The following is a 24,286-nucleotide window of genomic DNA, read 5'->3' on the forward strand; positions in this document are numbered from 1 at the left end:
TAGCCTCTAGAGCTATGGATAGGAAGGTTGTAATCAAGGAATCACAAATAATGTTCCAAACTCACCTTTTAACTTGATATCTTTGTTTGATTTTCTATCAAAAAAATTGTTAGCCCAAGAGTTTGCACTCTCAATGGTCTAACCTGGTACATGGGGAGGTCAATGAGGGCTCTCTCCATAACAATTTCTATATGTAGACTTGATGATCGTCAAGATTCATGCACCTTGTGTTTTCAGTTTTGTACAGGGCACTCCACGTCTGAATCTGGAATATAATTCCAGTGATAAAACACAAGTACTTAATCAGACTGCCCCATCAGGCATGCCACAATCCTGAAGCAGAAGCTTCTTTGCACCTTCAGGAGTGTATTGTGGATTGCCTCGAATCCTAATCACCAAAGAATTAAGACCACTAAACTCAAGTGAACACTAAATGAGAAGAAACTTTCTTGAATGACTTCCTCAATTTAACCAATTTCAAAACAATGGGTCACAGAAGGATTTCTTAACAATCCTACAAGAAATATTCCGAGCAGTGACAGCTGTCATCACCGAGTGAGAGCTTTTGTTTCAGTTCCTGAGAAATCCTTTGGAAGAGCCAGTCAGTCAACGTTGGATTGTAGCCGATACAATCTGCACTCTATATTGTTCAAAATGCTTCATCTACTCGTCAGTCACACACCCCTTTGAAGCTGGTTGCACATTCTTGATATACTGAAATAGAGAATTTTCTTTCATGAAGATGTATATCTAATGACAACATATATGTTGTTTCTCAAATGAAATAGAAGTCCTAACAGACCTTGTATAGAACTCCTTTGGCAGCTTTGTATGCTAGTGGAGTCCATTTCTTTCTTCGCTCTGCCATTTCCTCATCTGTTAACTGAACATCCATTCTTCTTTTCACAACATCAATAGTGATGGCATCTCCATTTTCAATCAGGCCAATTGGACCACCTTCCTGAAAACACATTACCGTCCATTAAAATCTGCTCAAGTACATGAATGGCCTTAATTTTTGTTGTGTTTTCTTCTTTAATCTATAACATACATTACATCATTTGACAAGAGGGGTAACATAATGCATGCAACAGATTAACACAAAAGCAACTCTTGAAATTTAAACCTCCCCCCTCCCCCCTCTGTCTTCGAGAATATGAGTAGAACTCGCATTAATATAAGCAAAAAGAAGAAAAGCTTTAACAAGGACAACCAAGAAAGAGCACCAAGAGGACCCATACAACTGAGATCATCAGTACCCCCAATAAAGTAATCATTTCAATGTCCAAACTGAAAGTATATTCTGTCCTCAAAACTCTGGAACAAAAGGCATCCAAGATCGAGACAAAGTTGACTTTAGATGTCCCAGGCAGATCCGGAATAATTAGGTCAAATTCCCAGACAAACCCTCTTTAAGTTCATTTCATCAAATAATTCTGGCTACTTCGTGTCATGTTAGTATGTAATTTCAAAAGTTGCATGGGGTTAGCTGAGGTGATTAATTGCTCGTAACCATAAGCAGCTAGGTTCATGCATAACCTTGTCTTTATCGAACGGACAGCCTATGAACACCTTGCCAACCTGACTTAACACCCAACAAACAAACAAAACCAAAGTGCACCCTTTCTAATCCAGCAATGTGATATAGACCCAGATCTCCACCCCAGTCAATGAACACCTTGCCAACCTACTTCTACCTAATGCCATATAAGAGGTGACCCACATAGTGCCGTATAAAAGGTTATACAAATACTTGTATATATTGTGGCCATACAGGTTGCATCAAAAGAGGTAATAAAAATAGTTTCATGTGTTTTCCTTCTTTATCATGTAATATTTCAGAGGAAACAACATTTTTCTCCCATAGGACTTCAATCTCATCCCTCTCATTTGAGTGCAATTAGTCCAATTGAAGCCAAAATAAAGAAATCGGAAGTATTCGGAAGCATCTGACGGATAGCAATGGTTACAAAAAGAGGAAAAGTAGAAAAGTAGACCAAGTCCAATTGATAGTCCATGCAGAGGATCATTCCAGTTGGTACTGAAAGCCCTACGCCTCATTTATATTAAGTCCATGTGGAATGATTCTAGTGTGAGGCATTTAAAAATTGGTTTGAAAATTCTGAGAGAGAAATTTAAGGGCAGGCCTAGTCAAATTGCAAGTGATTTAAAATCTCTAAATTTAGCATATGAGCTCTGGTAGCTGTGCCATTCAATCCATGGTTGACAAGGCATCACCTAAGTGTCCAAGTCCCTTCTTGGGTCCAAGGCAATATCATGGGTCCAAGGCAATATCACGCCTTGTTTGATGCAAGAAAGGAGACAGCCTTGGATGCCTTGTACACCTTGGCATTGGCTTGTGGCCTTGTGACAGCATACCTATATTATATCAGTTTTTTACACTTCTTGAGTATACATTGTTTTATATTTATTTATTTATGAATATGCTTATATATATATATATATATATATATATGTAGGTTTCTCATATTAGGTCATCGCTAGCATAATTGTATCATGTTGCATTGATATGGCTTCTATGCTGCATATAACTATAATTATGTAAATTTATCATTGTTATATAATGCATACTGCTTGCCTAGGGCACCTAGGTGCCCCTCTAATGCCTTGGGTTGCCTAGTCACCTTGAAAACTGTGATTCCATCTCCAAGTGAGAGGACATGGACCAAACCCTTGGAATAGGGTTGAAAGTTTTAACGCATGTCCAGAAACCACCTATTCATCTCTCCTCGTTCTTCCCCAAATCCTCATTCTCATTTTATAATGCCCCCAGACCAGTTAAAGGCAAATAACACAGCACATGACACAGATATGGACAGAAGAGATGAAGCAGACAATAGTTAGAACCAGAAAGGCTGGACCTGTGCCTCAGGGCATATGTGGCCAACCACATATCCATGTGAACCCCCTGAAAATCTACCGTCTGTCAACAAAGCAACATCCTGCAGAGTTAAGAGGAAAAAAGAAAAAAAAAAAAAAAAAAGGAAAATGTCAGAACCTCAAATGGAACAAGAATTGCAACACCAACTGGATAAAGAAAACATCCTCCAGCACAAGCACATTAAAATTTAACTCCTGCCACATACCTTAAAAAGAAATAGACAATTACACCCATGACCATAGAGTTCCACAAAAGAATATTTGAGTAGTCCCATATATTCAAAAAAGGATTACCTAATAGCAAGTCATTATGCAATCCAAAAGGCTAAAAACATTCACTTACCCATTCCCCCCAACCCACACCCCCCCCAAAAAAAAAAAAACCTTCATATTTTAATAAAAGCTATATTAAGAATTAGAAACAAAATTTCACCGTTTCTTTATTGGTTATTTATAACTAAACTCAACAAAGCCTCATCCCGAAAAATTAAGGTCAGCTACATGGATCCTGTTTTATCATTCAACTCATTAAAAATAAGATTGTTGTCCACCCAAACCCATTAATATCTTTTTTCACATCTTTCCAAAGTCATTTTTGGCCCACCCCAAAATTTATAACTGTAATCTATTAATCTGCCCGAAAGAAGGATAAAAATGTGTCACACTTTTCCTTACATTGTAACATCCCACTTATATGGTATGCTGCTTCGTTGAAGTGCTATTTTAAAAAGGCTCAGATAGCACCTAGAAACACTTCTGGCTATTGCATGATGTAAAGACAAGTCCAGATTCTAAGAGAAGGGAAAGTGAGACACACCAGAACCAGCAGACCAACTAGTCTTCACAGATCTTATGGGCATGCCAACAAATGATGGATGGCTGAGATCACCATTGATTGTTTCTTCTATTATGAAATCACAAAAATCAACTGACATCAATATGTCATGGAGATATTTCTTCAGGATTTTTAGCTTTAGCTTTTCCACTTAGCCTAGATTAAGTCCAATCAATTTTAATGTGTTCCATTATTGTGGTTTGAGTTGTCTTTGTTTTATTTTATCAGTCTGAATCGATTCAAGTTATAATCTTCTGTCACATTTTTAGGCCTTATTTTCAGATCTCAAGATTTCCCTGTTCTTGATTTTGTTTGCTAAAGAAAGTCTTACAGTTTTCTGATGTTTTAACCCAGAATCATATGAATCCTATACAAGACTTATCTATTTTGGATTTTAAAGTCAACTTAGGATTATCATTGCACAGCCTGTGTGAAGATCCATATAAACCCCCTAATATTGACTTTTCAAAAATGATGAGTGGGATTTCTATGTTACTGCTGCTGCTGGTGTTTACCCCAAATCTACTGAAGCTGTGCCAAAACATTATGATCTGAAGCTGTTAGTAACATAACCTCCATCTTTTCCATTTAAGTATTTCTTATATTTAAGAGCTTGTTTACTGTCTTAGGAAACATGTCCTTTTTCCTATACATTTATATTCTACATTAATAGTTTTTTTTTGCAGCAACGAGAGAGAGAGAGAATAAGTATACCTTTCCAAGACCTGCCCCCATTATTGCACTGGTTGGCGTTAACATCTCAGGCATGCCTGGTCCCCCTTTGGGTCCCTCTCCTCTAATAACAACTACTTTTCCCTGAAAAATGATATATACAATATAAGCAATAACTCAGTAAAGTTCTATATATATAGTCTATTGATCTCTCAAATAACCACCTTTCCCTGAACTGCATAAAACAAGGGACACATCAATTGTGGCATTCCGGGTTATGGTTGAGATCTTGATGAAGAAGATGACCATATACAGTATCTTGATCAAGAAGGTGACCACATACAACATGAAATTGAGCCAGATAAATATGTACACAAATCAAGGTCAAAAAAGTAATTATATATATTGGATCATCTTAATGGAAAAAAACCCCAAATGGCACCTTAACAGGAGCTATAATTAGCCTCAAATGTCTGGCCTCACTTAACATCTTGAAAAGAAGGCAATGAGAAATCACTCATGATGCTTTAAAATAACCAGTGCAAAATCTTTACCACCTGTCTTTGACAACAAAAAAGTCTAGAGTACTGAAATTCAAGGCTTAATTGCCTTCCCTTTCTAGAGTACTGAAATTCAAGGCTTAATTGCCTTCCCTTACCTGATTCACTTCTGGACAGAAATCAACAACAACAACAACAACAACAACAACAAACATAACCTTATCCCAACCAAATGGGGTCGGCTACATGGATCCGATATGAAAACTTCTGAACAGAAATCATCTGTCAGAAATATTAAGATTGTATATTAGCAGTCTTTGCAAAGCAGCTTTTTTATCTGCCATTCTGTCCTTTCTGGGTGAGATGAATCTTAACCATCCAGCAGTCTAGCAATTCCATCTGGTAGATTGCCTACCAAACTTTTAACATTTCCTCTATTGAAGACAATATGCTGCTGCTCAGCCAAGACAGTGCTCAATATTGCTTCAATTCTAGAGCACCTAACCCCACAATGGCCATAGCTTTGGGCGTTGAGATACTTTTCAACATTACCACAGAGACAACTTGTTGACAAAAAATAAGCATTCTTCATTCATACCTTAAAACTCATAGGGTTCTCTGAGATGGCTGCTATCATAGACTCTTCACCTTCAAAAACAAGAGCAGGACCTGCCAAACACATGCAATGCTCATGTAACATTGACAGAATAGCACACATAAATATGGACACAGCTATGGAGAAAGAAAAATGCAGAAATTGTGTAGAACACAACACCAGAGAAATATAGCCCTTCTTTTCCAGTAATTTTCGCCACAGAACCCTCAGGTGCTAGATTACCGTACAATATCTGGATGTGACCTGTCTCCTTGATGGGGTTTTCTAGTGGTCTTATAATTTGCTGGAGAAACAGAGGTAGAAAAGATAGAAGTTTGCATCTTCAAATTGCTTAAGGATGACCTGGAAAAAAAGAATATTATTATGCTTTTACTATCTTACCTGCCCTTCGGCCAAAGAAGGGAAAAGTTTTGCATTTTCTGCCAGCGTCTTCCCAGTTACTAGACAATAGAGATAGATTAAGTCAGTATTACAATCAGGAAAGGCTGGAAGCCCCATCACAAGATTCACTTACCAGTCATACAGTCCCCATCTAACAGCCCTTGCATCAAAAGGTAACTTATAACTGCTGGTGTCCCCCCAATCTGTAAGAACAAATATTAATCTGACTGTCAACCAAAATGGGGGGGGGGGGGGTGGTTGTGCAAGGGAATAATATGGCTATACTTATTAAAACAGCAATATGAAGGCCTCACGAAAAACCGGCACAATAATAGAAAGACTCAAATATCCTCCCTTAATCAGCCAAGCAATTGCATGAGTTTCTGAATAAAGTAATAAATGAAACCATTAACCATTTCCATTCAGCACACCTTGTGTACATCCTCCATGACATATTTGCCACTTGGCTTAAGATCAGCAAGGAAGGGAACCTCGTCGCTGACCTTCTGAAAATCATCAAGAGTCAACTGCAGACCAACAGACCTGCCAAGGAAGGTTAATGATTCAAGAGGCAACTAATGGCGTATATGAGAAATGATGCAGCATGTTCTTCTCACCTAGCAATAGCAATCAAATGTAAGACAGCATTGGTTGATCCACCAAGAGCCATAACAATAACCATCGCATTGCGTAATGATTTGTGAGTGATAATATCTCGTGGTTTCAGGTCCATTTTGATTAAATCCAAAAGATACTTTCCAGCTAAACGACACTCGTCCAACTTCAATGGGTCTTCAGCTGGGGTGGAAGAGCTTTGCCAGATATAAAGAAAAAATGATCAATTAAAACATAGGTGGCAGCAGCAGAAGTCAGTATCAAGAGTGGGAGGGGGGAGGGGGAAGCAACAATTTTCTAGTTGCTCGAAATTTTTTGCATAAGAAGGCAATGAATGCAGTTTCTACCTGTATGGCAATGACATGCCCATCACCTCAATAGCAGAAGCCATGGTATTTGCCGTGTACATACCCCCACAAGCACCTGCTCCTGGGCATGAATTGCGGATGACATTCATTCTCTGGCCATCAGTGATGGAGCCACTAACATACTCTCCATAACACTACAGAAAGCATAAATAGGGGTAGGAAGATTAAGTTCTGTAGCCCTAGAACACTGCAAAGGATGCTGTACTTGTATAATAGAAGTATAGAACACACTTGTTTAGGTTGTCCAGTATATGCAAATAACAATCAAACAAAATGTCTTATGCAGAAAATTACAAACATGTGGGGAACAATTATAATTGTATAGAAAATTGAGGATATGATCTGCGGAACCAGAGGTAGTAGCATACCCATAATGGTATTCTGAAATTGAAAAACAATTAAGCAAAATTGAAAGGGATAAATAGTAGGAAGCAATAAGAGCTCACAGGATCCATCAGCATAAAAAATACACAAGGAATCAAGGATTAAAGTATCGCTATCGGTTGGCTAAATTTAAGATACGCATCAGAGGGTATCGTATCAGTATTGGAGATACTTTAAACCATGCAAGGAATAGAAATATTCAGCTCATCAACTGTAAAGTAATTCAATGGAACAGCATGAACACAACCACTCTGGTATAGTATTAATAGAAAATAAGCAAGCACACCTGAAAGGCGGATACTATATCATAAGTATGATCCTGAAAATGACCAGGCTGCACAAAAATGAAATGGAACATGTAAGTGATTGCAAAATTAAGTAATAAATCAATTGATGAAAGTAACTTGCAAATCTGAATCATTTCTGAAACTAGCCCCATTATGATCATTGTACGAATAGGATAAAACATGGATCTGACAACAAAGGAAAAGTGCATTCTTTTAAACATTAATCACCACATATAATTGTTTGAAGAAATAGATAGTGATGCAATCATGTGCTCCAAAGCCCTTAAATTTGGATCGTCATGGTCTCACATCTGACAACTAATTCAAATCGAATTAGTTGCAGTTTCATAAATACTCCGAACAGTTTAGGACCCTTTTGGAAGAGATAATAGGGACTGGGACAAATCAGTAAAATTAAAGTAGGTGGTCAGGATGAATCTGGAATTTCAAAAGAGAATAGGGGTAAATAAAATCACTTTTTAATATAAGAGGACTTTTGAATAATGAAGGGCAATTCTGTCCTTGTAATTTAGGAAAGTACACATATTCAAACTCCCCAGCAGTAAAAACTCACTAATTTCAACTGCATGTTCTAACTCAGATGGAGTGCATCAGGTAGGCAGCCAGCATCTTAATACAATCAACCAATCACCTTTTGCATGTTTTATATTGTTTTCTGACTACCTTTTTTTCCTTTTCTTAGTATAATGTCTTATCATCCTTATGCTAGGGCATCCCTTGTAAGCGATGCGGTGCGTCAATGCCCGGAGGCAATGATAAGTAGGCAAGGGCAAGCAAGTGTGAATAAAGAATCTAGTCCATAAGCCTAGGATTAGATTAGCATCCTGGAACATTGGATCCTTAACGGGTAAGAACATGAAATTGATAGATGTTGTGAGGAGAAGAAATATTAATATTGCATGTACTCAAGAGACTAGATGGAACATGGAAGGGTGTAAAGCTAAGGCATGCGATGACTTCAAACTTTCGTATTCGGGAGATCAAGTAATAAAAGTGGAGTAGGTATAGTAGTAGACAAAGATCTAAAGAATAATGTAGTGGATATTAAAAGATTTGGAAATAGGATTTTAACCATCAAGCTTGTGTGAGGAAAAGAGGTTATTAATATAATTAGCGGTTATGCACCCCAAGTAGGATTGGATGAATGTAGTAAGTTACGATTTTGGGAACGCATGGATGGATGTGCAAGGTTTTGGTTAGGGTGAAAAGATTATTATAAGAGGTGACCTGAACGGACATGTTGGAGGAGATTGTAGACGCTATGAAGATGTACATGAAGGATACGGAGGATACGGAGTTTGTGACAGGAATGAGGGGACCTCAATCTTAGACTTTGCGATAGCTTATAATCTAGATATCCATTGCGAACACTTTCTTTCAAAAGAGAGTAGCATTTAGCTACCTACAAAAGTAGGCAGCATACCACCCAAATAGATTCGTTCATAACTAAAAGGTCTAATAGATTGTTGTTTAAGTATTGTAAAGTTATATCTGAGGAGAGCCTAACCTCTCAACTTAGACTAGTGGTCTTGGATATGTGCTTGAGTAAGCATGTTTGCCTTAACATAAGGTGGTGGAGATTAAAGGGAGATTCTTTAGATTCATTTACTAATAAAGTGGTTAAATAGGAAAGTGGGACATTGAGGGACATACCAACATTATGTGGACTGAGATGACAGCTCGTATTAAGAAGGTTCCTAAAGAAGTTCTAGGGAAATCAAAGGATATTTCGTTTGGCCCCTCAAAAGTCTTGGTGGTGGGATGGGGAGGTCTAGGCAGCCATTAAGACTAAGAAAGATTATTTTAAGATTTGACAAAAGACTAAAGAGATAGAAGCATATTTATCAAGGCGACGCCTTGGCATCCAAGCGATTTGCCTAGGACGTAGGCAACTGTCGCCTTATTGCACTATATGTTGCCTTTTGTTTTGACACTTTTTTTTTTTTTTGACCCAAATATTATCTGGGACCTGGGGAAACCCCTAAAATTTTATTAAATAAGAGAAACAAAATAATGAAGAAACAAAGCGGAGGACATAGCCCGCCTTACCCCAACCCATGAGATACAAATCACTCTGACGCTCGCAAAACCCAAAAGGAAAACATGCAAAAGAAAAAAGATTACATTCTAAAGATTGGTAATCCCACTTTATCTTCCTGAATGATGTAACTAATATTAGAGGGAGATCATTCTCACCATAGAAAACCGAATTTATAGTAGATTCACATGTAAAGTTGGCTAACCAATCCCCTGCGTGATTGCTTTCCCGAAATGAAAAGGAGATATGAGCTCTCAGGGAATCGTAGAGGTTGATTACTTCCTGAAACCAATACTAGCAGTTCCACAAGGTACATGATCTTTGAGAGATAAGTTTCACAATTAGGGAAGAGTCAGAGTTAATATAAAAGTCAGAGAGGCCCAAATCCTGACACAATACCAAGCCATCTCTAAGGGCTCTCATCTCCGCCACCGAATGTGTACATAATCATAAAAATTGGAGAAGGCTGCCAAAACATTCCCGTTGTTTCTAATAATGCCTCCCCCACCACTAATACCTGGATTCCCCTTGCTTGCACCATCCACATTCAGTTTAACAGAATAAAAGGGAGGGCACCAATAAATAGGAATTGGGCTTTAACCCTACTAATTGGTGGGTTTAACTTAAAGACCTGCAATATAAGCTTATCTCTCAAAGAAAGGGATTTAGAAAAATTAGTTGGGTAAATGATTTCATGAATCCAATCTTTTATTCTCTCAATTGTGGTAGTTGCAGCACGAGAGCCTTCACTGTGTCTTCTGTTATTTCTTTCCTGCCATAACTCCCAAACAATAAATGATGATAATAGACTAGTTATGTATTCACAAATACCTTTGACACTAGCAAGAGATTGCCAATAAAGAATTCTAGTTCTGAGATCCTGAGTTGGAATAACATCAATGTCTATTGTTTTTCCAAAGAAATCCCAAACCTTAGAAGCAGTTGTACCCCCCAATAAAATGTGGTTGTTGTTTCCCTCCAAGGATCTTTGCAACAAAAGCATTTGGAAGCCAATGGAATACCAATACTCATCAAAGCGTCATCTGTTGGAATTTTTCCATTAAAGATTTGTCAAACAAAAAAACCCACTTTTGGAGGGATCGATTTATTCCATAACCATTTAGAGTATGGAACCAGAGGGTAGTGAGATCGGATTTCATTCCATGCCGACTTGGTTGAGAAAAGGCCATTTGCTCGTCTGAGTCCACACCAATCTATTAACTTTGTTTGATAAGATAATGTTGGAATTGAGAATACTATCATGAACCTCTGGAAAATCAATAATATTTAGCACATCTTGGTCCCAAACACCATCATTATTAAGCACATCTTTTACCTGAGTTTCAAGATTTTTACGATCCCATCAACATAGTCGATTAGGGAGCCACTACCAGACCAATTATCAAGCCAAAAATTCACCTCGCCAGAACCAATTAGCCATTTAGATTTTGATAAAATAAACTCTTTGAGATCCAAAATCCTCCACCAAGTTTTAGAACCCACTAGTTTACTTTTTGCTAAAACAATATGGTTGTCCTTTAGAAATTTATCCTTGAAGAAGACACTCCAAATGGAATTTTCTGAAATAATACGCCACAGACCTTTCAATCGCATAGATGTACTAACATCCTTTAACAAACAAATTCTAAGTCCTCCTTCATCTAAAGGTCTACAAATCTTGTGCCAACCCACCCAGTGATGGCGCTTTCTATATTCAGAAGAACCCCATAAAAAATATGCACAAATACTGCAAAAGTTTTGCATAGCCGATTTTGGGATATTCAAACTTGCAAGGATGTGAATTGGCATGGAGGAAAGCACATGCTTGAGAAGAACTAGCCTACTACCTGAGGATAACAGTTTTCTTTTCCAGCCTGCCACCTTGTGTCTAATTTTAGCAAGCATATCGTCAAAAAAACAAACTTAGTCTACCCGTGCAAAGAGACGCTCCCAAGTATGTTATAGGCAGAGATTTTCTCACAAACCCTATAATTTCGCCTACTATTCTTATACGAATTCCTTCTGTTTCGGCACTTATTTGTGCCAAATATCATTTAAGTAAATATTCATATATATTTGTCATTTCATTTACTTAAGTTATTATTCATAAATAAGCAAATACCCCTTATTTAAATCCAATAAAAATAATCTAAAAATCAAATTCCATAAGGATAAAAGTTAGCCCCCCAATCCAAGAACAAAAACTAGTTTTTTGGTTGTAGGGACGATTTTCAACTTTCAAATGCTAGGGTTTTTCTCAATTTTGAAAATTTTATAAATCATATCAAGGTAAAACATTCCAAAAAAAAATCTGGTAAAATAATCTTTTGTTTTGAAGTCCAGTTTTTTTTTTTTTTTTTTTTTTTTCATTCAGGCGATTTTAATAGCATTTACGCATCTTAAAATAATTTTGATTTGAACATGACTTTGTCATTACAATTCAGATTTAAGTAATTTTAAACTTGTTGGAAAGATGGCTTTATGCTATACCTAATACAAAAAGTTTCATGTAAAAATCAAATCATTTAACTAGTCAAACTTATTAGAGAACAAGAACATTTCTCTAAATATTATTTTTTATGACTTTATGTGGCTTAATTTTGATTTTTTATTATATAGCTTAATGATTTTTGAGTTTATTCACTTTTTTGATTTGTTTTTCTAATGAATATCTTGCATTGGTATGATTCTTTAATATTTATTTAGCATATAAGTAGAATTATATAAGTTTTAATATGCTATTTGTGCTAAATAAAATGGTTATATAAAAAAAGAACACTAGAACGCTTTGTTCGTTAAGGCAACGCCTTATGGCCGCCTAATTGCCAAGGTAGTTAGGAAATACCTCAAAAGCCATGGTCACAATTGTGCCAAATTCTGGTATAATGCAACCAGAAACGAAGCTAGGAAGATTGTGGGGAAAGCAAGGGCAAAGAAATATGATAACTTTTATAACAATTTGAGCACAAAAGAAGGGAAAAAAGTTATCCATAAAATAACTAAAATACAAGAAAGGAAGAGTAGAGATTTCAATAATGTTAGATGTATTAAAAGTGAAAGTGATGATGGTGGAATGCTAGTAAGGGATGAGGACATTATGAAGAGATGGGATGAGTACTTTTGCGACCTACTAAATGAAGACAATTTGAAGAGGAATGGCTTGGAAGATCGCATTGTTCATAAAGACCACATATTATAAATATATACGGAATGTTGGAGTGGCTGAAGCTAAAAAAACCATAAGAAAGGTGAAAGTAGGTAAGGCACCAGACCCAAACGAGGTCCCAAAAGAAGTGTGGAAGAGCTTAGGTTATATAAGGTATCTTGGTTAACCAATCTGTTTAACAAGATTATCAACACAAGGAAAATGTTGGATAAATGGAGGAGAAGCATTGTAGTTCCGATCTACAAAAATGAAGATGATATTCAAAGTAGCAATAACTATAAAGGCATAAAACTAATGAGTCATACTATAAAATTTGGAAGAAGGTTATGAAAGCCTATTTAAAAAGAGAAACTACTATCTAACAGAACCAATTTGGCCATGACAAAAGCTATTTACCTACTCAGGAGGCTCATGGAAAGATTAGAGTTTGCAAGAAGGATCTCCATATGGTCTTTATTGACCTAGAAAAATCCTATGAACAAGTCCCTAGAGAGTTAATCTAGCATGTACTAAAGAAGAGAAGGGTGTCGAGTAAATATATAAATATATGTATTATCAATCTGGTGTGGTGATTATTGTGCGAACCGTGGGAGTTCAATGTAGTGAATTCTCAATTATAATTAGGTTACATCAAGGATCAGCTTTAAGCACTTATTTGTTTGTACTTATCATGGATGATTTAACCAAGAACATTCAAGATGAAATTTCATGGTGTATGCTTTTTGCTAATGATTATTGTTTTAGACTTTTGGTAGATGATACAATAGGAAGGATTAATGCTAAGTTGGTGTTATGGAGATCAACCTTGGAATCAAGAGGTTTTAAGATAAGTAGAACAACGGCAAAGTATATGGTATGTAACTTTAGTCACACTAAGACGGATAACAAAATGGTGAAACTTGAGGAGAGAGAAAAACAGTAAAATGTTTATTAGATACCTGGGGTCAACCATAAATAAAGAAGGTGATATGGAGGATGATGTTTCTTAGAGAATTAAAGTAGGATGGATGAAGTGAAGAGGTGTATCCGGAGTGTTTTGTGACCGACATATTTCTGTATAGCTTAAAATATTTTATAGGATAGTCGTAAGGCTGGCTATGATGTATGGGGCGGAATGTTAAGCAGTCACAAAGCGTAATATAGATAAGTTGAGTGTAGCAAAGATGAGGATATTAAGATGGATGTGCAGCAAAAATAGGAGGTATAAAGTAAGTAATGAGTTTGTTAGAGCTGATTTGGGACTTGGCCTGATTCAAGGCAATCTCTAAGAAAGTCATTTGAAGTGGTATGGTCATGTTCAACGGAGGCCTTAATATGTATCAGTAAGAAGGAGTGATCAAATTCAAATGGAATGAGCTAAAAGAGTTAGGGGCAAGCCTAAAATGGCCATAGGAGAAGTAGTGAGGAAAGACACGAAGAGGTCAGATCTTGAATCTAATATAATCTCAAATAGAGTTGTTTGGAGGGCAAGGATCTATGTTTCCGACCCCATTTAGGTGGGATGTTTCTGAGGTGTTGTGTTCCTTTATTTTTACTTTTCCCACTCACGAATCCATTTAGCTGACTCCAATTAGTTAGGAAAGGACAAGTTGTTGTTTTCCAACTCAGATGGAACCCAACCAAGCTGAAACTCTGAGCTTAGGTTCTTAATTCAAAATCCAATAGAGTCCAACCAACAAGTAATGTAGAACTGAATCACAAGTGATCCTAATCCCAGGTAGGATCTGAAATTCTGGCTGAATAGAGAAGATGTCCTCCAATAGGCTTGGTTCTAGCTCTCAAACACTCTCTCACAGCAAACAAATAAAAGAGAAATAAGAAAAGAAACAGAATTCGATGGAGGGTTGAGAAGGGGAAGAAGAACTAGTGAATGGGCATCTCACCCCTCGGGTTTAGGCATCTCACCCAACTACATCCTACAACACAACAACATAAGCCATCTTTTCCTTTTCAATAATAAATTCGTACTCAATTTTGTAGCCCCTTACAAACTTATATAGAAGACTCAAAACTGACTCAAATACTAAAAAAAAAAGGCCTAACCCAATCCTTAACTAATTGGGAACCTAAACTGACTAGGAATCTGAAATAACAAAGGAAATAGACTTAAAACAGAACTTTAACTAAACTAATGAATTAAATCATGTTTTCCTACTTTTTACCTATATTTTAGGCCTATTAAAGTGACACATTACAAAGAAAACCCAAGGGATCAAAGGCCCCACACATACATAACCCAACCTAAGACTTATTTGCAATAAAATAAGCTCATTAAGTGACTTATCTGCATCAATTCGCCCTCTCTTAGAGAAAATTCGTCCTCGAATTTTGTAGTGTGAGGGTGATTATAGCATGGTGCACATCCCTCTTCAAGCCGTAGAAAAATTCAGGTAGCTCTTTGATAATAAGGATGTAGTCTAGAATGTGAGGAACTCGATCTTCAAGATACTTTAATGGGATGACGAATTCCACATGCTCAGCTTCAACAACCTCAAATGTATCCATAGGGTCATCCACACGAACGCCTTCAACCATTGTGTTCTTGACCTCCACAATTTCAATCTCAAGCTCTCCTTTGGGATCTTCCTCTTGGCTGTTCACAGTTATCACAGTTGTTGTAGTGTCAAGTTCCTCAGTCTCAACCCCATTATCCATTGTGGCAACCGAGTTGCTTTCAAATTCTTCCACATGAGTCTCGTTGATGGGAACATCAATGACTAGCTCTTCCTTGACAATAGAAATTGCAAGAATTTCTTCAACACTAACCTCAACTTTTGACTCTAGTTCATTGGTTGGAGGTATCTTCTTTTGTTGCTCCTTTGCAATTTATTACAACATAATGGCCACATGGTCAAACAATTTCTTCATGCTCTTGTCATCTGTGGGTGGCTTTTGGGGTGTAATTGAAGGGAACTCTTATGGAAGGAAGTACATACTTCATTCACGTTTAGATAGGTACATGCCTGCCAACTCGTACTGCATCTCGTCCCAAGTTCTAGGCTCATGCCCTTGAGCTTGAAGTTGCCTTTCACGGACTCTTCATTGTATTCGAACACAATCACTCATCTAGGAGCAAACGTATTAAAGTCATTGCACCTCTGTCAAGTTGTGGTTGTCAAAGTACACATCTAATTCACATATCCATTCAAGGAAGATGTGTGAAGAAAGTTTCTCACGAAATTCAAGCGGCTCCATCTTTGGTCTGGCTAGGGTCTGATACTAAATAATGTAGAACTAGAATCACAAGTGATCCTAATCCCAAACAGGATCTGAAATTCTGGCTGAATAGAGAAGATGTCCTCCAATAGGCTTGGTTCTAGCTTTCAAACACCCTCTCGCAGAAAACAAATAAAAGGGAAATAAGAAAAGAAAGAGATTTCGATGGATGGTTGAGAAGGGGGAAAAAGAACTAGTGAATGGACATCTCACCCAACTGCATCCCATAGCACAACAACATAAGCCATCTTTTCTTTTTTCATTAACAAATTCGTGTTCAATGTTGTAGCCCCTTACAAACTTATATAGAAGACTCAAAGCTGACTCAAACACTAAAAAAGAAAGGCCTAATTAATCCTTAACTAATTAGGAAACCTAAACTAACCAGGAATCTGAAATAACAAAGAAAATAGACTCAGAACAGGACTCTAACTAAACTAATGAATAAAATCCCGTTTTCCTACTTTCTACCTATATTTTAGGCCCATTAAAGTGACCCATTATAAAGAAAACCTATGGGATCAAAGGTCCAACATACACGTAACCCAAACTAAGGCTTATTTGCAATAAAATAAGCCTATTAAGTGACTTATCTGCATCAACAAACATATGAGTCGACAACGAAGTTAAATAAAATTTTATGAAACAACACTTAATGAAAGAGCATGCCCAGCTCTGATCGAAGTCTAGTTATCCTCACAGAAACTGTTCCCCAACCCCAAACTCCACTATTAGAATTGTACCCTTATTTACGAACACTGTACCGAGGAATGAGGAGGGAACTTCAATTTTAGACTTTGCGATAGCCTATGATCTATGCATTGGGAACACTTGCTTTGCCAAGAGAGAAAAGCACCTAATTACCTACAAAAGTTGGTAGCATACTAGTTAAATAAACTTCTTCCTCACTTGAAGGGTCTTGATAGACTGTAAGGATTGTGAGGTTATACTTGGGGAGAGCATAACCTCTCAACACATATTACTGATCTTGGATATGCACCTCCGTTTGCCAAAACGCAAGTTAGGGAAACTTGTTTTCCCAAGGTAAAATGATGGAGATTAAAAGGAGATTCTTTGGAGGCATTTACCGATAAAGTAGTCAAGCAAGGGAAGTGGGATTTTAAGGGAGATACCAACACAAGGTGGACTGAGATGACAGATTGTATTAAGAAAAGTAGCTAAAAGGGTTCTAGGGGAGACAAGAGGTAATCGATTGGCCCCTAGAGAGACTTGGTGGTGGGACGAGGAAGTTCAAGTAGCCATTAAGAAAAAGAAAAAATGTTTTAAGATTTGGCAAAGGACAAAGAGGACAGAAGATAAAAGGAAGTATAAAGAGGCCAGAAACGAAGAAGGAAGACGGTAGGGCAAGAAATGCCAAAGAGATATGATGAATTGTATAACAGTTTGAGCATGAAGGAAGGGGAAAAACTATTTATAGAATAGCTAAATACGAGAGGGTAGAATAGAAATTTCGACAATGTTAGATGTATTAAAAGTGATGATGGTAGGGTGCTAGAAAAGGATGAGGACATTATGAAGAGATGGAATGAGTACTTTTGTGACTTACTAAATGGAGATAATTAGGGTATAGTGGCGTGGAAGATGACAATGTCCTTCAAGGCACCACTCATCATAGATATGTATGAAGGGTGGAAGAGACCGAGGTTAAAGAAGCCCTAAGAAAGATGAAAATAGGTAAGACACTTGGACCTAATGGTGTGCAGTCAAGAAGCATGGCATAGATAAGCTGAGTATTGCAAAGATGAGGATGTTGAGATGGACGAGCGACAAAAATAGGAAAGAGAGGGTTAGGAATGACCAGGTTAGAGCTGATTTGGGAGGTTACCCTGATTGAGGACAAGCTCCGAGAATGTCATTTAAGGTGGTATCGCCATGTTCAACGGAGGCCTTGGGATGCCCCAAGAAGGATGAGTGACCAGATCTGGATGGAAGGAGCTAAATAAGCTAGGAGCAGACCTAAAACGACCTTAGATGAGGTTGTAAGGAAAGACATGCAAAAGCTAGGTCTGCACTCTAGTATGACCGCTAACAGAGTGGCATGGAGGGAAAATATTCATGTGGCCGATCGCTTGGAGGTGGGATGTTCCTCTGTGTGCGTGTGTGTGTGTTTCCCCGGATCTATATAACCAACCCCATTTAGTTGAGAAAAGGCTGTTGTTGTTGTTGTTACGAACACTATACAGTATCTCAAGTTGAAAGACTAAGTTACGTCGGGAATTGTACAAATTTAGTGGACTGCTAGTACTGTCAGCAGCAGGGTACAACAGGAAAATTTTAAAACATCAATAGGAAAAAGGAATAGACAAAAGAATAAGAAGAAAAAGAATGTACAACAAGTAGAATAGAGGATAGCACAGCTGGAAAAGCACACCTGGCAGGTGCCGCACACCAAATTTCAGAGAAAATTAATCAAAAGTTCATTCCAATCTGAATATTATGATGGTTTGCATACATATTTAAGACTTGTAACAGAAACTAACCTATTCAAACACAATGACTGAAATAGGGTTTAAATCAAACTCCACACTCTATCCTACGACTCTGTCAACATGAATAAATAATAAAAGGAATTTACACAGAGAGACTTCTGACTGGCAGAGAACCAAAATGGAGAAATTCAAAGGGAAAAAAAAACCCCCAAAACAGGGCAGTATGAAAATCGAAATGTTCAACATTTCAATAATGAAAAATAACGTAAATCAGTTCCAGTAACCAGGTGAAGTGGTATCTGACCTTGATTGTTCCACCATAAACCATGATACTTGGGCGATTAAGTCGGCCCATTGCCATAATTGTACCTGGCATCTGTGAACAGAATTATCATTAGTTTTAAAGAAAATAAACTCAGCAACATGAAAGCTGAATATTACAGAATTCTGCATCAGCATACCAAAATGTAGATTACTTAGTCAGTTACTACTTACTACCATAGTTCAACATGGATCTAACCACTCAAGACCATTATCGTACCACACACATGAAACAGAAAGGAAAATATTGGAAAATGGGAGGTAGATCAAGGTATTTCTTCTTCTTCTTCTTCTCCCCGCCCATTCTTCAAATTTCAAGTTATGTAAATAGGCAAATAAAGGATAACAATCTCTGCATAGAAAAATGAAGCATTGGATGGACTAAAAAAATATCTCAACATTTTTTGGACAACTACAGATGGTTTAGAACATTTGACCGTATAGAAATACCCCTCACCCAGCTCACCCAGCCGCCCAACAAAAAAGAAAAAAAGAGAAGGCTGCATTATGTAGTCCAAAGCAAAAAACAAGGATTCAATGTAAATTTGAAATAACACAAGAACACTGTCGTTGCAGACTGCATTATGTAGTACATTTCTTCAGCTTGCATCCAGGAAAGAAGAGTCAGAAAAAATCCACTACACCAACTGATCCTATGATACTGGAGTGTCAACCAGATTATGACCACCATAAAGAATTCAACGGTCTACGACTCCCACATTGAATAACTTCACCGGCAACCAATCATTGACAGAACAGCTCCTGGTTAGCAACCGATTCACCCCAGAGGGTTGCTGACTTCCATGAACATTTCTAATTTATATTGACATAAACATAGTCACCTGCTCGGCTTGCTTCAAAAAAGATACTATCAGACCTTAAATTCTTGGACTTATGCTTATCCACCCTAAAAAGGGTGAATTAAACTTTTAAAAACAACTATAAAAGGCGAAAAGCATAGATAAACTCGACTTTCTGCCAACATTACACCTAAATGCTTTAACTTTGAAAGCTGGAGAGTGATGCGACAAACGATTCAATCTTTCGCATTTCGATTGAGAAAATTAAAATAGCATTCATCCACACAATGAAAACTGAAAATTGAACAAACAAGTAAAGAAATATCGAGACAAAAGTAAAACTTTGCAGTCTATCAAGAACCCCAAAAATAAGAACTCACATTCTTGTCACATCCAGGAATTGAGATGTTCCCATCGTACCACTGCGCAGCCATAACAGTTTCAATGCTATCAGCAATCAAATCCCGAGACTGCAAACTATAACACATTCCACGAGTACCCATCGAGATAGCATCACTGACACCGATCGTATTAAACCTAAAGCCAACCATGCCTGCCTCACTAACACCTTCCTTGACGGCTTCTGCGAGGCGAAGAAGGTGCATATTACATGTGTTACCCTCATACCAGACCGAAGAGATTCCGACCTGGGGCTTATGCATATCATCATCGGAAAGGCCAACACCATAGAGGACGGCCTGAGAGGCGCCCTGGGACTTGGGTTCGGTGATTCGGGAACTGTACTTGTTGAGCTTGAGGTATTGAGTTGGGGATTCCGAGGTTGCAGGTGGAGGTGGAGCAGTCTCGGTGGAAGCACGGATGGTGGAGCAGCGATATTTGTGGTGGAGAGGTTGGGGTTTCAAGGATGGGGTGGCGGGGTTGACCGCCGGTGATAAGAAGGCGGCCTGCATCGGTGGTGAATGTGTTAGTAGTGGTGGCTGAACTGAAGAGTGAAGATGTTTTTTTTTTGGTACGATGAGAGTGGAGATGTTGGCAGTGAAAATCACAGCCTGTCCTGCTTTTTTACCTGAACGTTTTCTAGGTGGAGGGCCTCGTGGCTTTATATATCTTTACTCATGTGGGATTTTTGTCCGATTGTAGGTTTTTCATCAATCGCTGTATAAGATTCTAATCTAACGAATATACAAAAAGTAACCGTCTTTAAGTTTAGACCATCGTTCTATAGCAGCATGTGTCCAGCAGCCATTGTCGTAAAACCTGTGTTCTAAAACTGTTATTGTATGAGTACTAGCTTAGCAGTGACAGCATCAGCTTGAAGAATTGGTGGTGCTAACGATATAGGTTGGATCGAACTCTATCCCCAATATTATAAAATACAAAAATGAAAAAAAAGGGTTCCCTCTGATGCCATCGGGTAGTCTTGAATGATCTTGATAAATATTGATATGATATTAATCTTCGATCGACTTGTATAGGTCGGATCAATCAATTTTACTTTTATTTTTTATCAAAATAGGTAGGGGTATCAATTCTAAGCCCGCATCAGTAGGTTCGATCAAATCCAACACGCTTATGGCCCAATCTAGATCGGCTCAATTAATAAACGAGCCCGACACGTTTATTAAACGAACGTTAACGGTGTAGATAGCTAGCCCATCGAGCGTCTGACCTAACCGACACTTTTATATGCCCCACTTGAACCGTCTCGTTGTAGCTCGACCCAGCTCGACCCCTTTTAATACTACATAAAATTCCTATTGTGCCACTACTAGTAAGAAACTAATTAAGTTTTCCTACCTTTTGCTTTATAGTATGATTTGATTTAATTAAGCTTTACTTTATAAGTTGTAATGGTCATAATCCCTTCTTTTTCTTTTAAAAAAGAATAACCATAATCTCAACTCACTTGAGAATAGAATTTTAGGGTAGGCACGTTTAAAGCCTGTTTAAAACCTGTTTAGGCTTAAATAGGTCCGTAGCCAGTTAAAACCCGATTAAGGCCTGTTTAAGGAAGCCCGATTAAAGCCTGACACCGACTGCCCCGATTATAAACAATACCATGTCCCGCAAAGCTATGCCCGTTTATTTAAACGGGCTTTCACAGTGCAAGGCTTTCAAGAGGTCAAGCCCGTTTAGGCCCGATCGAGACCGACCCGGCCCGACCAATTGACACCCCTAAAAATAGATATTTGTTTTACAATTTTAACCATATTTTGATATTGATATACAATTCCAGATCGACAAGATATTGAGATACGACATGACCGATCCGATATCTAAAACCATGGGTGGGAGCGTGCGATTTCGGTTTTAACTTCGATGGTGGTGTTGTGGGCTTGTGGCATGCTTTAACCCTAACAAAATTCTAACCGCCCCAAAAACACACAAATCATTCAAACTTTGTGAAAAAGTAGAAAACTAATTTTGAAAAAGTTATCATAACGCTAAGGTCATAATTATCATCATCACTTATATATTGTACCAAGGCTTAATTGTAGGAATAATATTTAGCAACACGTCGTCTCGTTACCTTTTTTACCTAATATTTTTTGTACGAAATTGTTCGTTCCTGTCCATCAACATATTAGATTTTAAATTTGAAAAAAAAAAAATTATTGACCAACAAATTGCTAGAGAAATTGTTGGAAATATAGAATTTACGGCAAGGACAAGAAGTGCCTAGCGCAAAATTGGTGAGTTGTAATACCCAAAAAGCCCATGCTCACGAAGAGGTCTTGAGTTCGTATGACTAGCGTCACTCTTAGGTTGTGTTCATTTTTTCTTTTTCTTTATTTGATAATTTGATAAAAAGATTGTGCTCAATTAATCAAAGAAATGGGACAAAGAAAACTCCCAAAACAGTAAGCAAACTCCAATATAAATAGTAATAAAGAGCAAAAGAGTATGAGAGATGATAGAAAACTTAAAACTATCCTCTAAAGTGTCCATCAGAAATAGATGCCCAATTTTTTTTTTTTTTCTTCTTAACCAAGTTGTCTCGGCCAGTTTACGCGCACCTCGACTAATCCTCGACAAGAGAAATACATATCCAAAGAAGCCCAAAAGATGTATCTCTCTAAGAGATCAAAAGACATGGAAAACTAGTTGCTAGTCCAAAGTATTTTGGGCAGCGTATAATGATAGATTGTCAATGTTGATAACGAGCCAAATAATGCTCATTTCTGTCGAAACTCTTTTTGTCACCTGCAGCAAGCAAGGCAATGATGAATCAAAATTTCTGAAATAATGCTCTATAGATTTCTCATATCTCTGGCAGGTGCTCCAAATTTGTAGGACCTAAAATGGTTAAAATTGAGTTATGAAACTCAGGTAAAATGGTTTTGTCATATAGGTGAGACTTGGCTCAAATAAAAAACCAGGGTTTGGCCTCGGTTCAAGTAAAATGGTTTTTTCACTCATGCATTGACCTGATCTCTCAATTGCCAACTAGGAGACGTACCTATACCCTTCCAATGACCCTTGAAGATATGATGGAGGCCATTGAAGGAGTTGGAATCCACCACCTCCTTGGTCTATGTTTTGTAATGGAATTTATCTCAATTTTCACAGCTATTATCTACCCTATCCCCTTAGGGTCATGAAAATATCTCAGAGTTTGGACGAGAAACATTATTCTGGTCATGAGTAACATCTTAGGCTGCGTTTGGTAACGTTTCAGAAAAAAGTTTCTGGAGTATTTTCGTTCTATGGGAACGAAAAAAGGGAATAAAGTGTTTGATGCATTTATGGTGTGTTTGGTTTTTTTTTTTTTTTTTTAAAAAAAAAAAGGTAAAAACAAGAATTGACTAAATGACAAAAGGCAGTTCCGTCAATCTAGTTTCGTTCAAAAAAAAAAAAAAATTGGCATTTTGACATAGAAACTGAAATTTTTGTTTTTGACGCAAAACGTTGTTTCTAGAACAGAAACGTTACCAAACACCGGCCTAGTCTCCGTTGTCCTGTGAGTCCCTCATTGTTGTGAAAACTTTGACCCTCCAAACTAAGCCTTACCTACCCCAACATCCCTAAACTCTTCACAAGTTTTAAAGCTAGGTGAGTCTTCTTCCTTTTCTCCTTTTACTTCATTCAATTTATCCATTGTGCTGTGATATATCCTTCAAATATTGAGGATATATTATTGCTATCCTTTAATGAGGCAAAGGTGATATGTTGTGTATTGGAGCATGTTTGTATAGTTTTTGATGGAGATTAGGATTAGTTGGATTTCATGGATATTTTTTGGGATTTTTCTTATTACTTGTTCTATTTTTTTCTCTATTTTCGTATTCTGTTGCCAAATGCATGCTTTTATGCTCTTCATTTTTTGGGTTTTGTTTTTTCATTTGATTTGATTCTTTAAATTTTTATGATGATTGTATACTATTTTTTGGTGTCTTTTTATTAGGCTTTGTTGCATGTTGATTATCCTTATTAGCAACCTTGGCCACATGTCTGTGATATGGCAACCAAAGGTAATGACATGGTTGTGTACGGTCACTATGTTGTCATAACAGTGCTCAGAAGGATGTCACACATTACATGTGTGAAATAACATGGAAGCAACGTGTGAAGGACCCTTAATTACAGGTGAAGAAATCATTGGTTTATATAATGACAGCATATTTGAGATCATTTTTGAAATCTAGATGAAATATTTGGAAAGAGACATGCACATGTAAGTAGTAGGTCCTTAGTCCATGAGTCTAACGCAATTACAATTGCGTCGATCAGATATCGGAGTAGAAAGTTACGAT

At 37.4% G+C, this 24,286-nt stretch overlaps 1 protein-coding gene across 2 annotated transcripts; it reads right to left on the minus strand.

The window, feature by feature from the left end:
• Nucleotides 1-423: 423 nt before the first annotated feature.
• Nucleotides 424-20,610, minus strand: LOC122059748 (dihydroxy-acid dehydratase, chloroplastic-like). 2 transcript variants are annotated; one of them, XM_042622778.1, is made up of 14 exons: nucleotides 19,952-20,610; nucleotides 18,755-18,826; nucleotides 7,559-7,606; nucleotides 6,868-7,022; nucleotides 6,523-6,717; nucleotides 6,337-6,448; nucleotides 6,039-6,108; nucleotides 5,906-5,964; nucleotides 5,747-5,807; nucleotides 5,507-5,577; nucleotides 4,451-4,552; nucleotides 2,883-2,963; nucleotides 803-961; nucleotides 424-714 (listed from the first exon to the last, which is right to left on the minus strand). In XM_042622778.1, the coding sequence occupies exons 1-14, from the start codon at nucleotides 20,480-20,482 to the stop codon at nucleotides 664-666; spliced, it is 1,767 nt and encodes a 588-aa protein (XP_042478712.1). In that variant the 5' UTR covers nucleotides 20,483-20,610; the 3' UTR covers nucleotides 424-663. The 2 variants fall into 2 exon arrangements, with proteins under 2 accessions (XP_042478712.1, XP_042478711.1); XM_042622777.1 differs by having other exon boundaries at nucleotides 5,684-5,807.
• Between the last annotated feature and the right edge of the window lie 3,676 nt (nucleotides 20,611-24,286).

Source organism: Macadamia integrifolia, chromosome 13 (assembly GCF_013358625.1).
Source record: "Macadamia integrifolia cultivar HAES 741 chromosome 13, SCU_Mint_v3, whole genome shotgun sequence".
In the NCBI taxonomy this organism is placed as follows: Eukaryota; Viridiplantae; Streptophyta; class Magnoliopsida; order Proteales; family Proteaceae; genus Macadamia; species Macadamia integrifolia.

Excerpts from the sequence above, each read along its gene's own strand:
- LOC122059748 (XM_042622777.1), bottom strand. The coding sequence starts at position 20,482 with ATGCAGGCCGCCTTCTTATCACCGGCGGTCAACCCCGCCACCCCATCC. Across the intron at positions 5,965-6,038 it reads AGATGGGGACTGTATGACTG|TAACTGGGAAGACGCTGGCA; the intron begins GTAAGTGAATCT and ends TCTATTGTCTAG. Across the intron at positions 5,808-5,905 it reads CTTCTTTGGCCGAAGGGCAG|CAAATTATAAGACCACTAGA; the intron begins GTAAGATAGTAA and ends CTGTTTCTCCAG.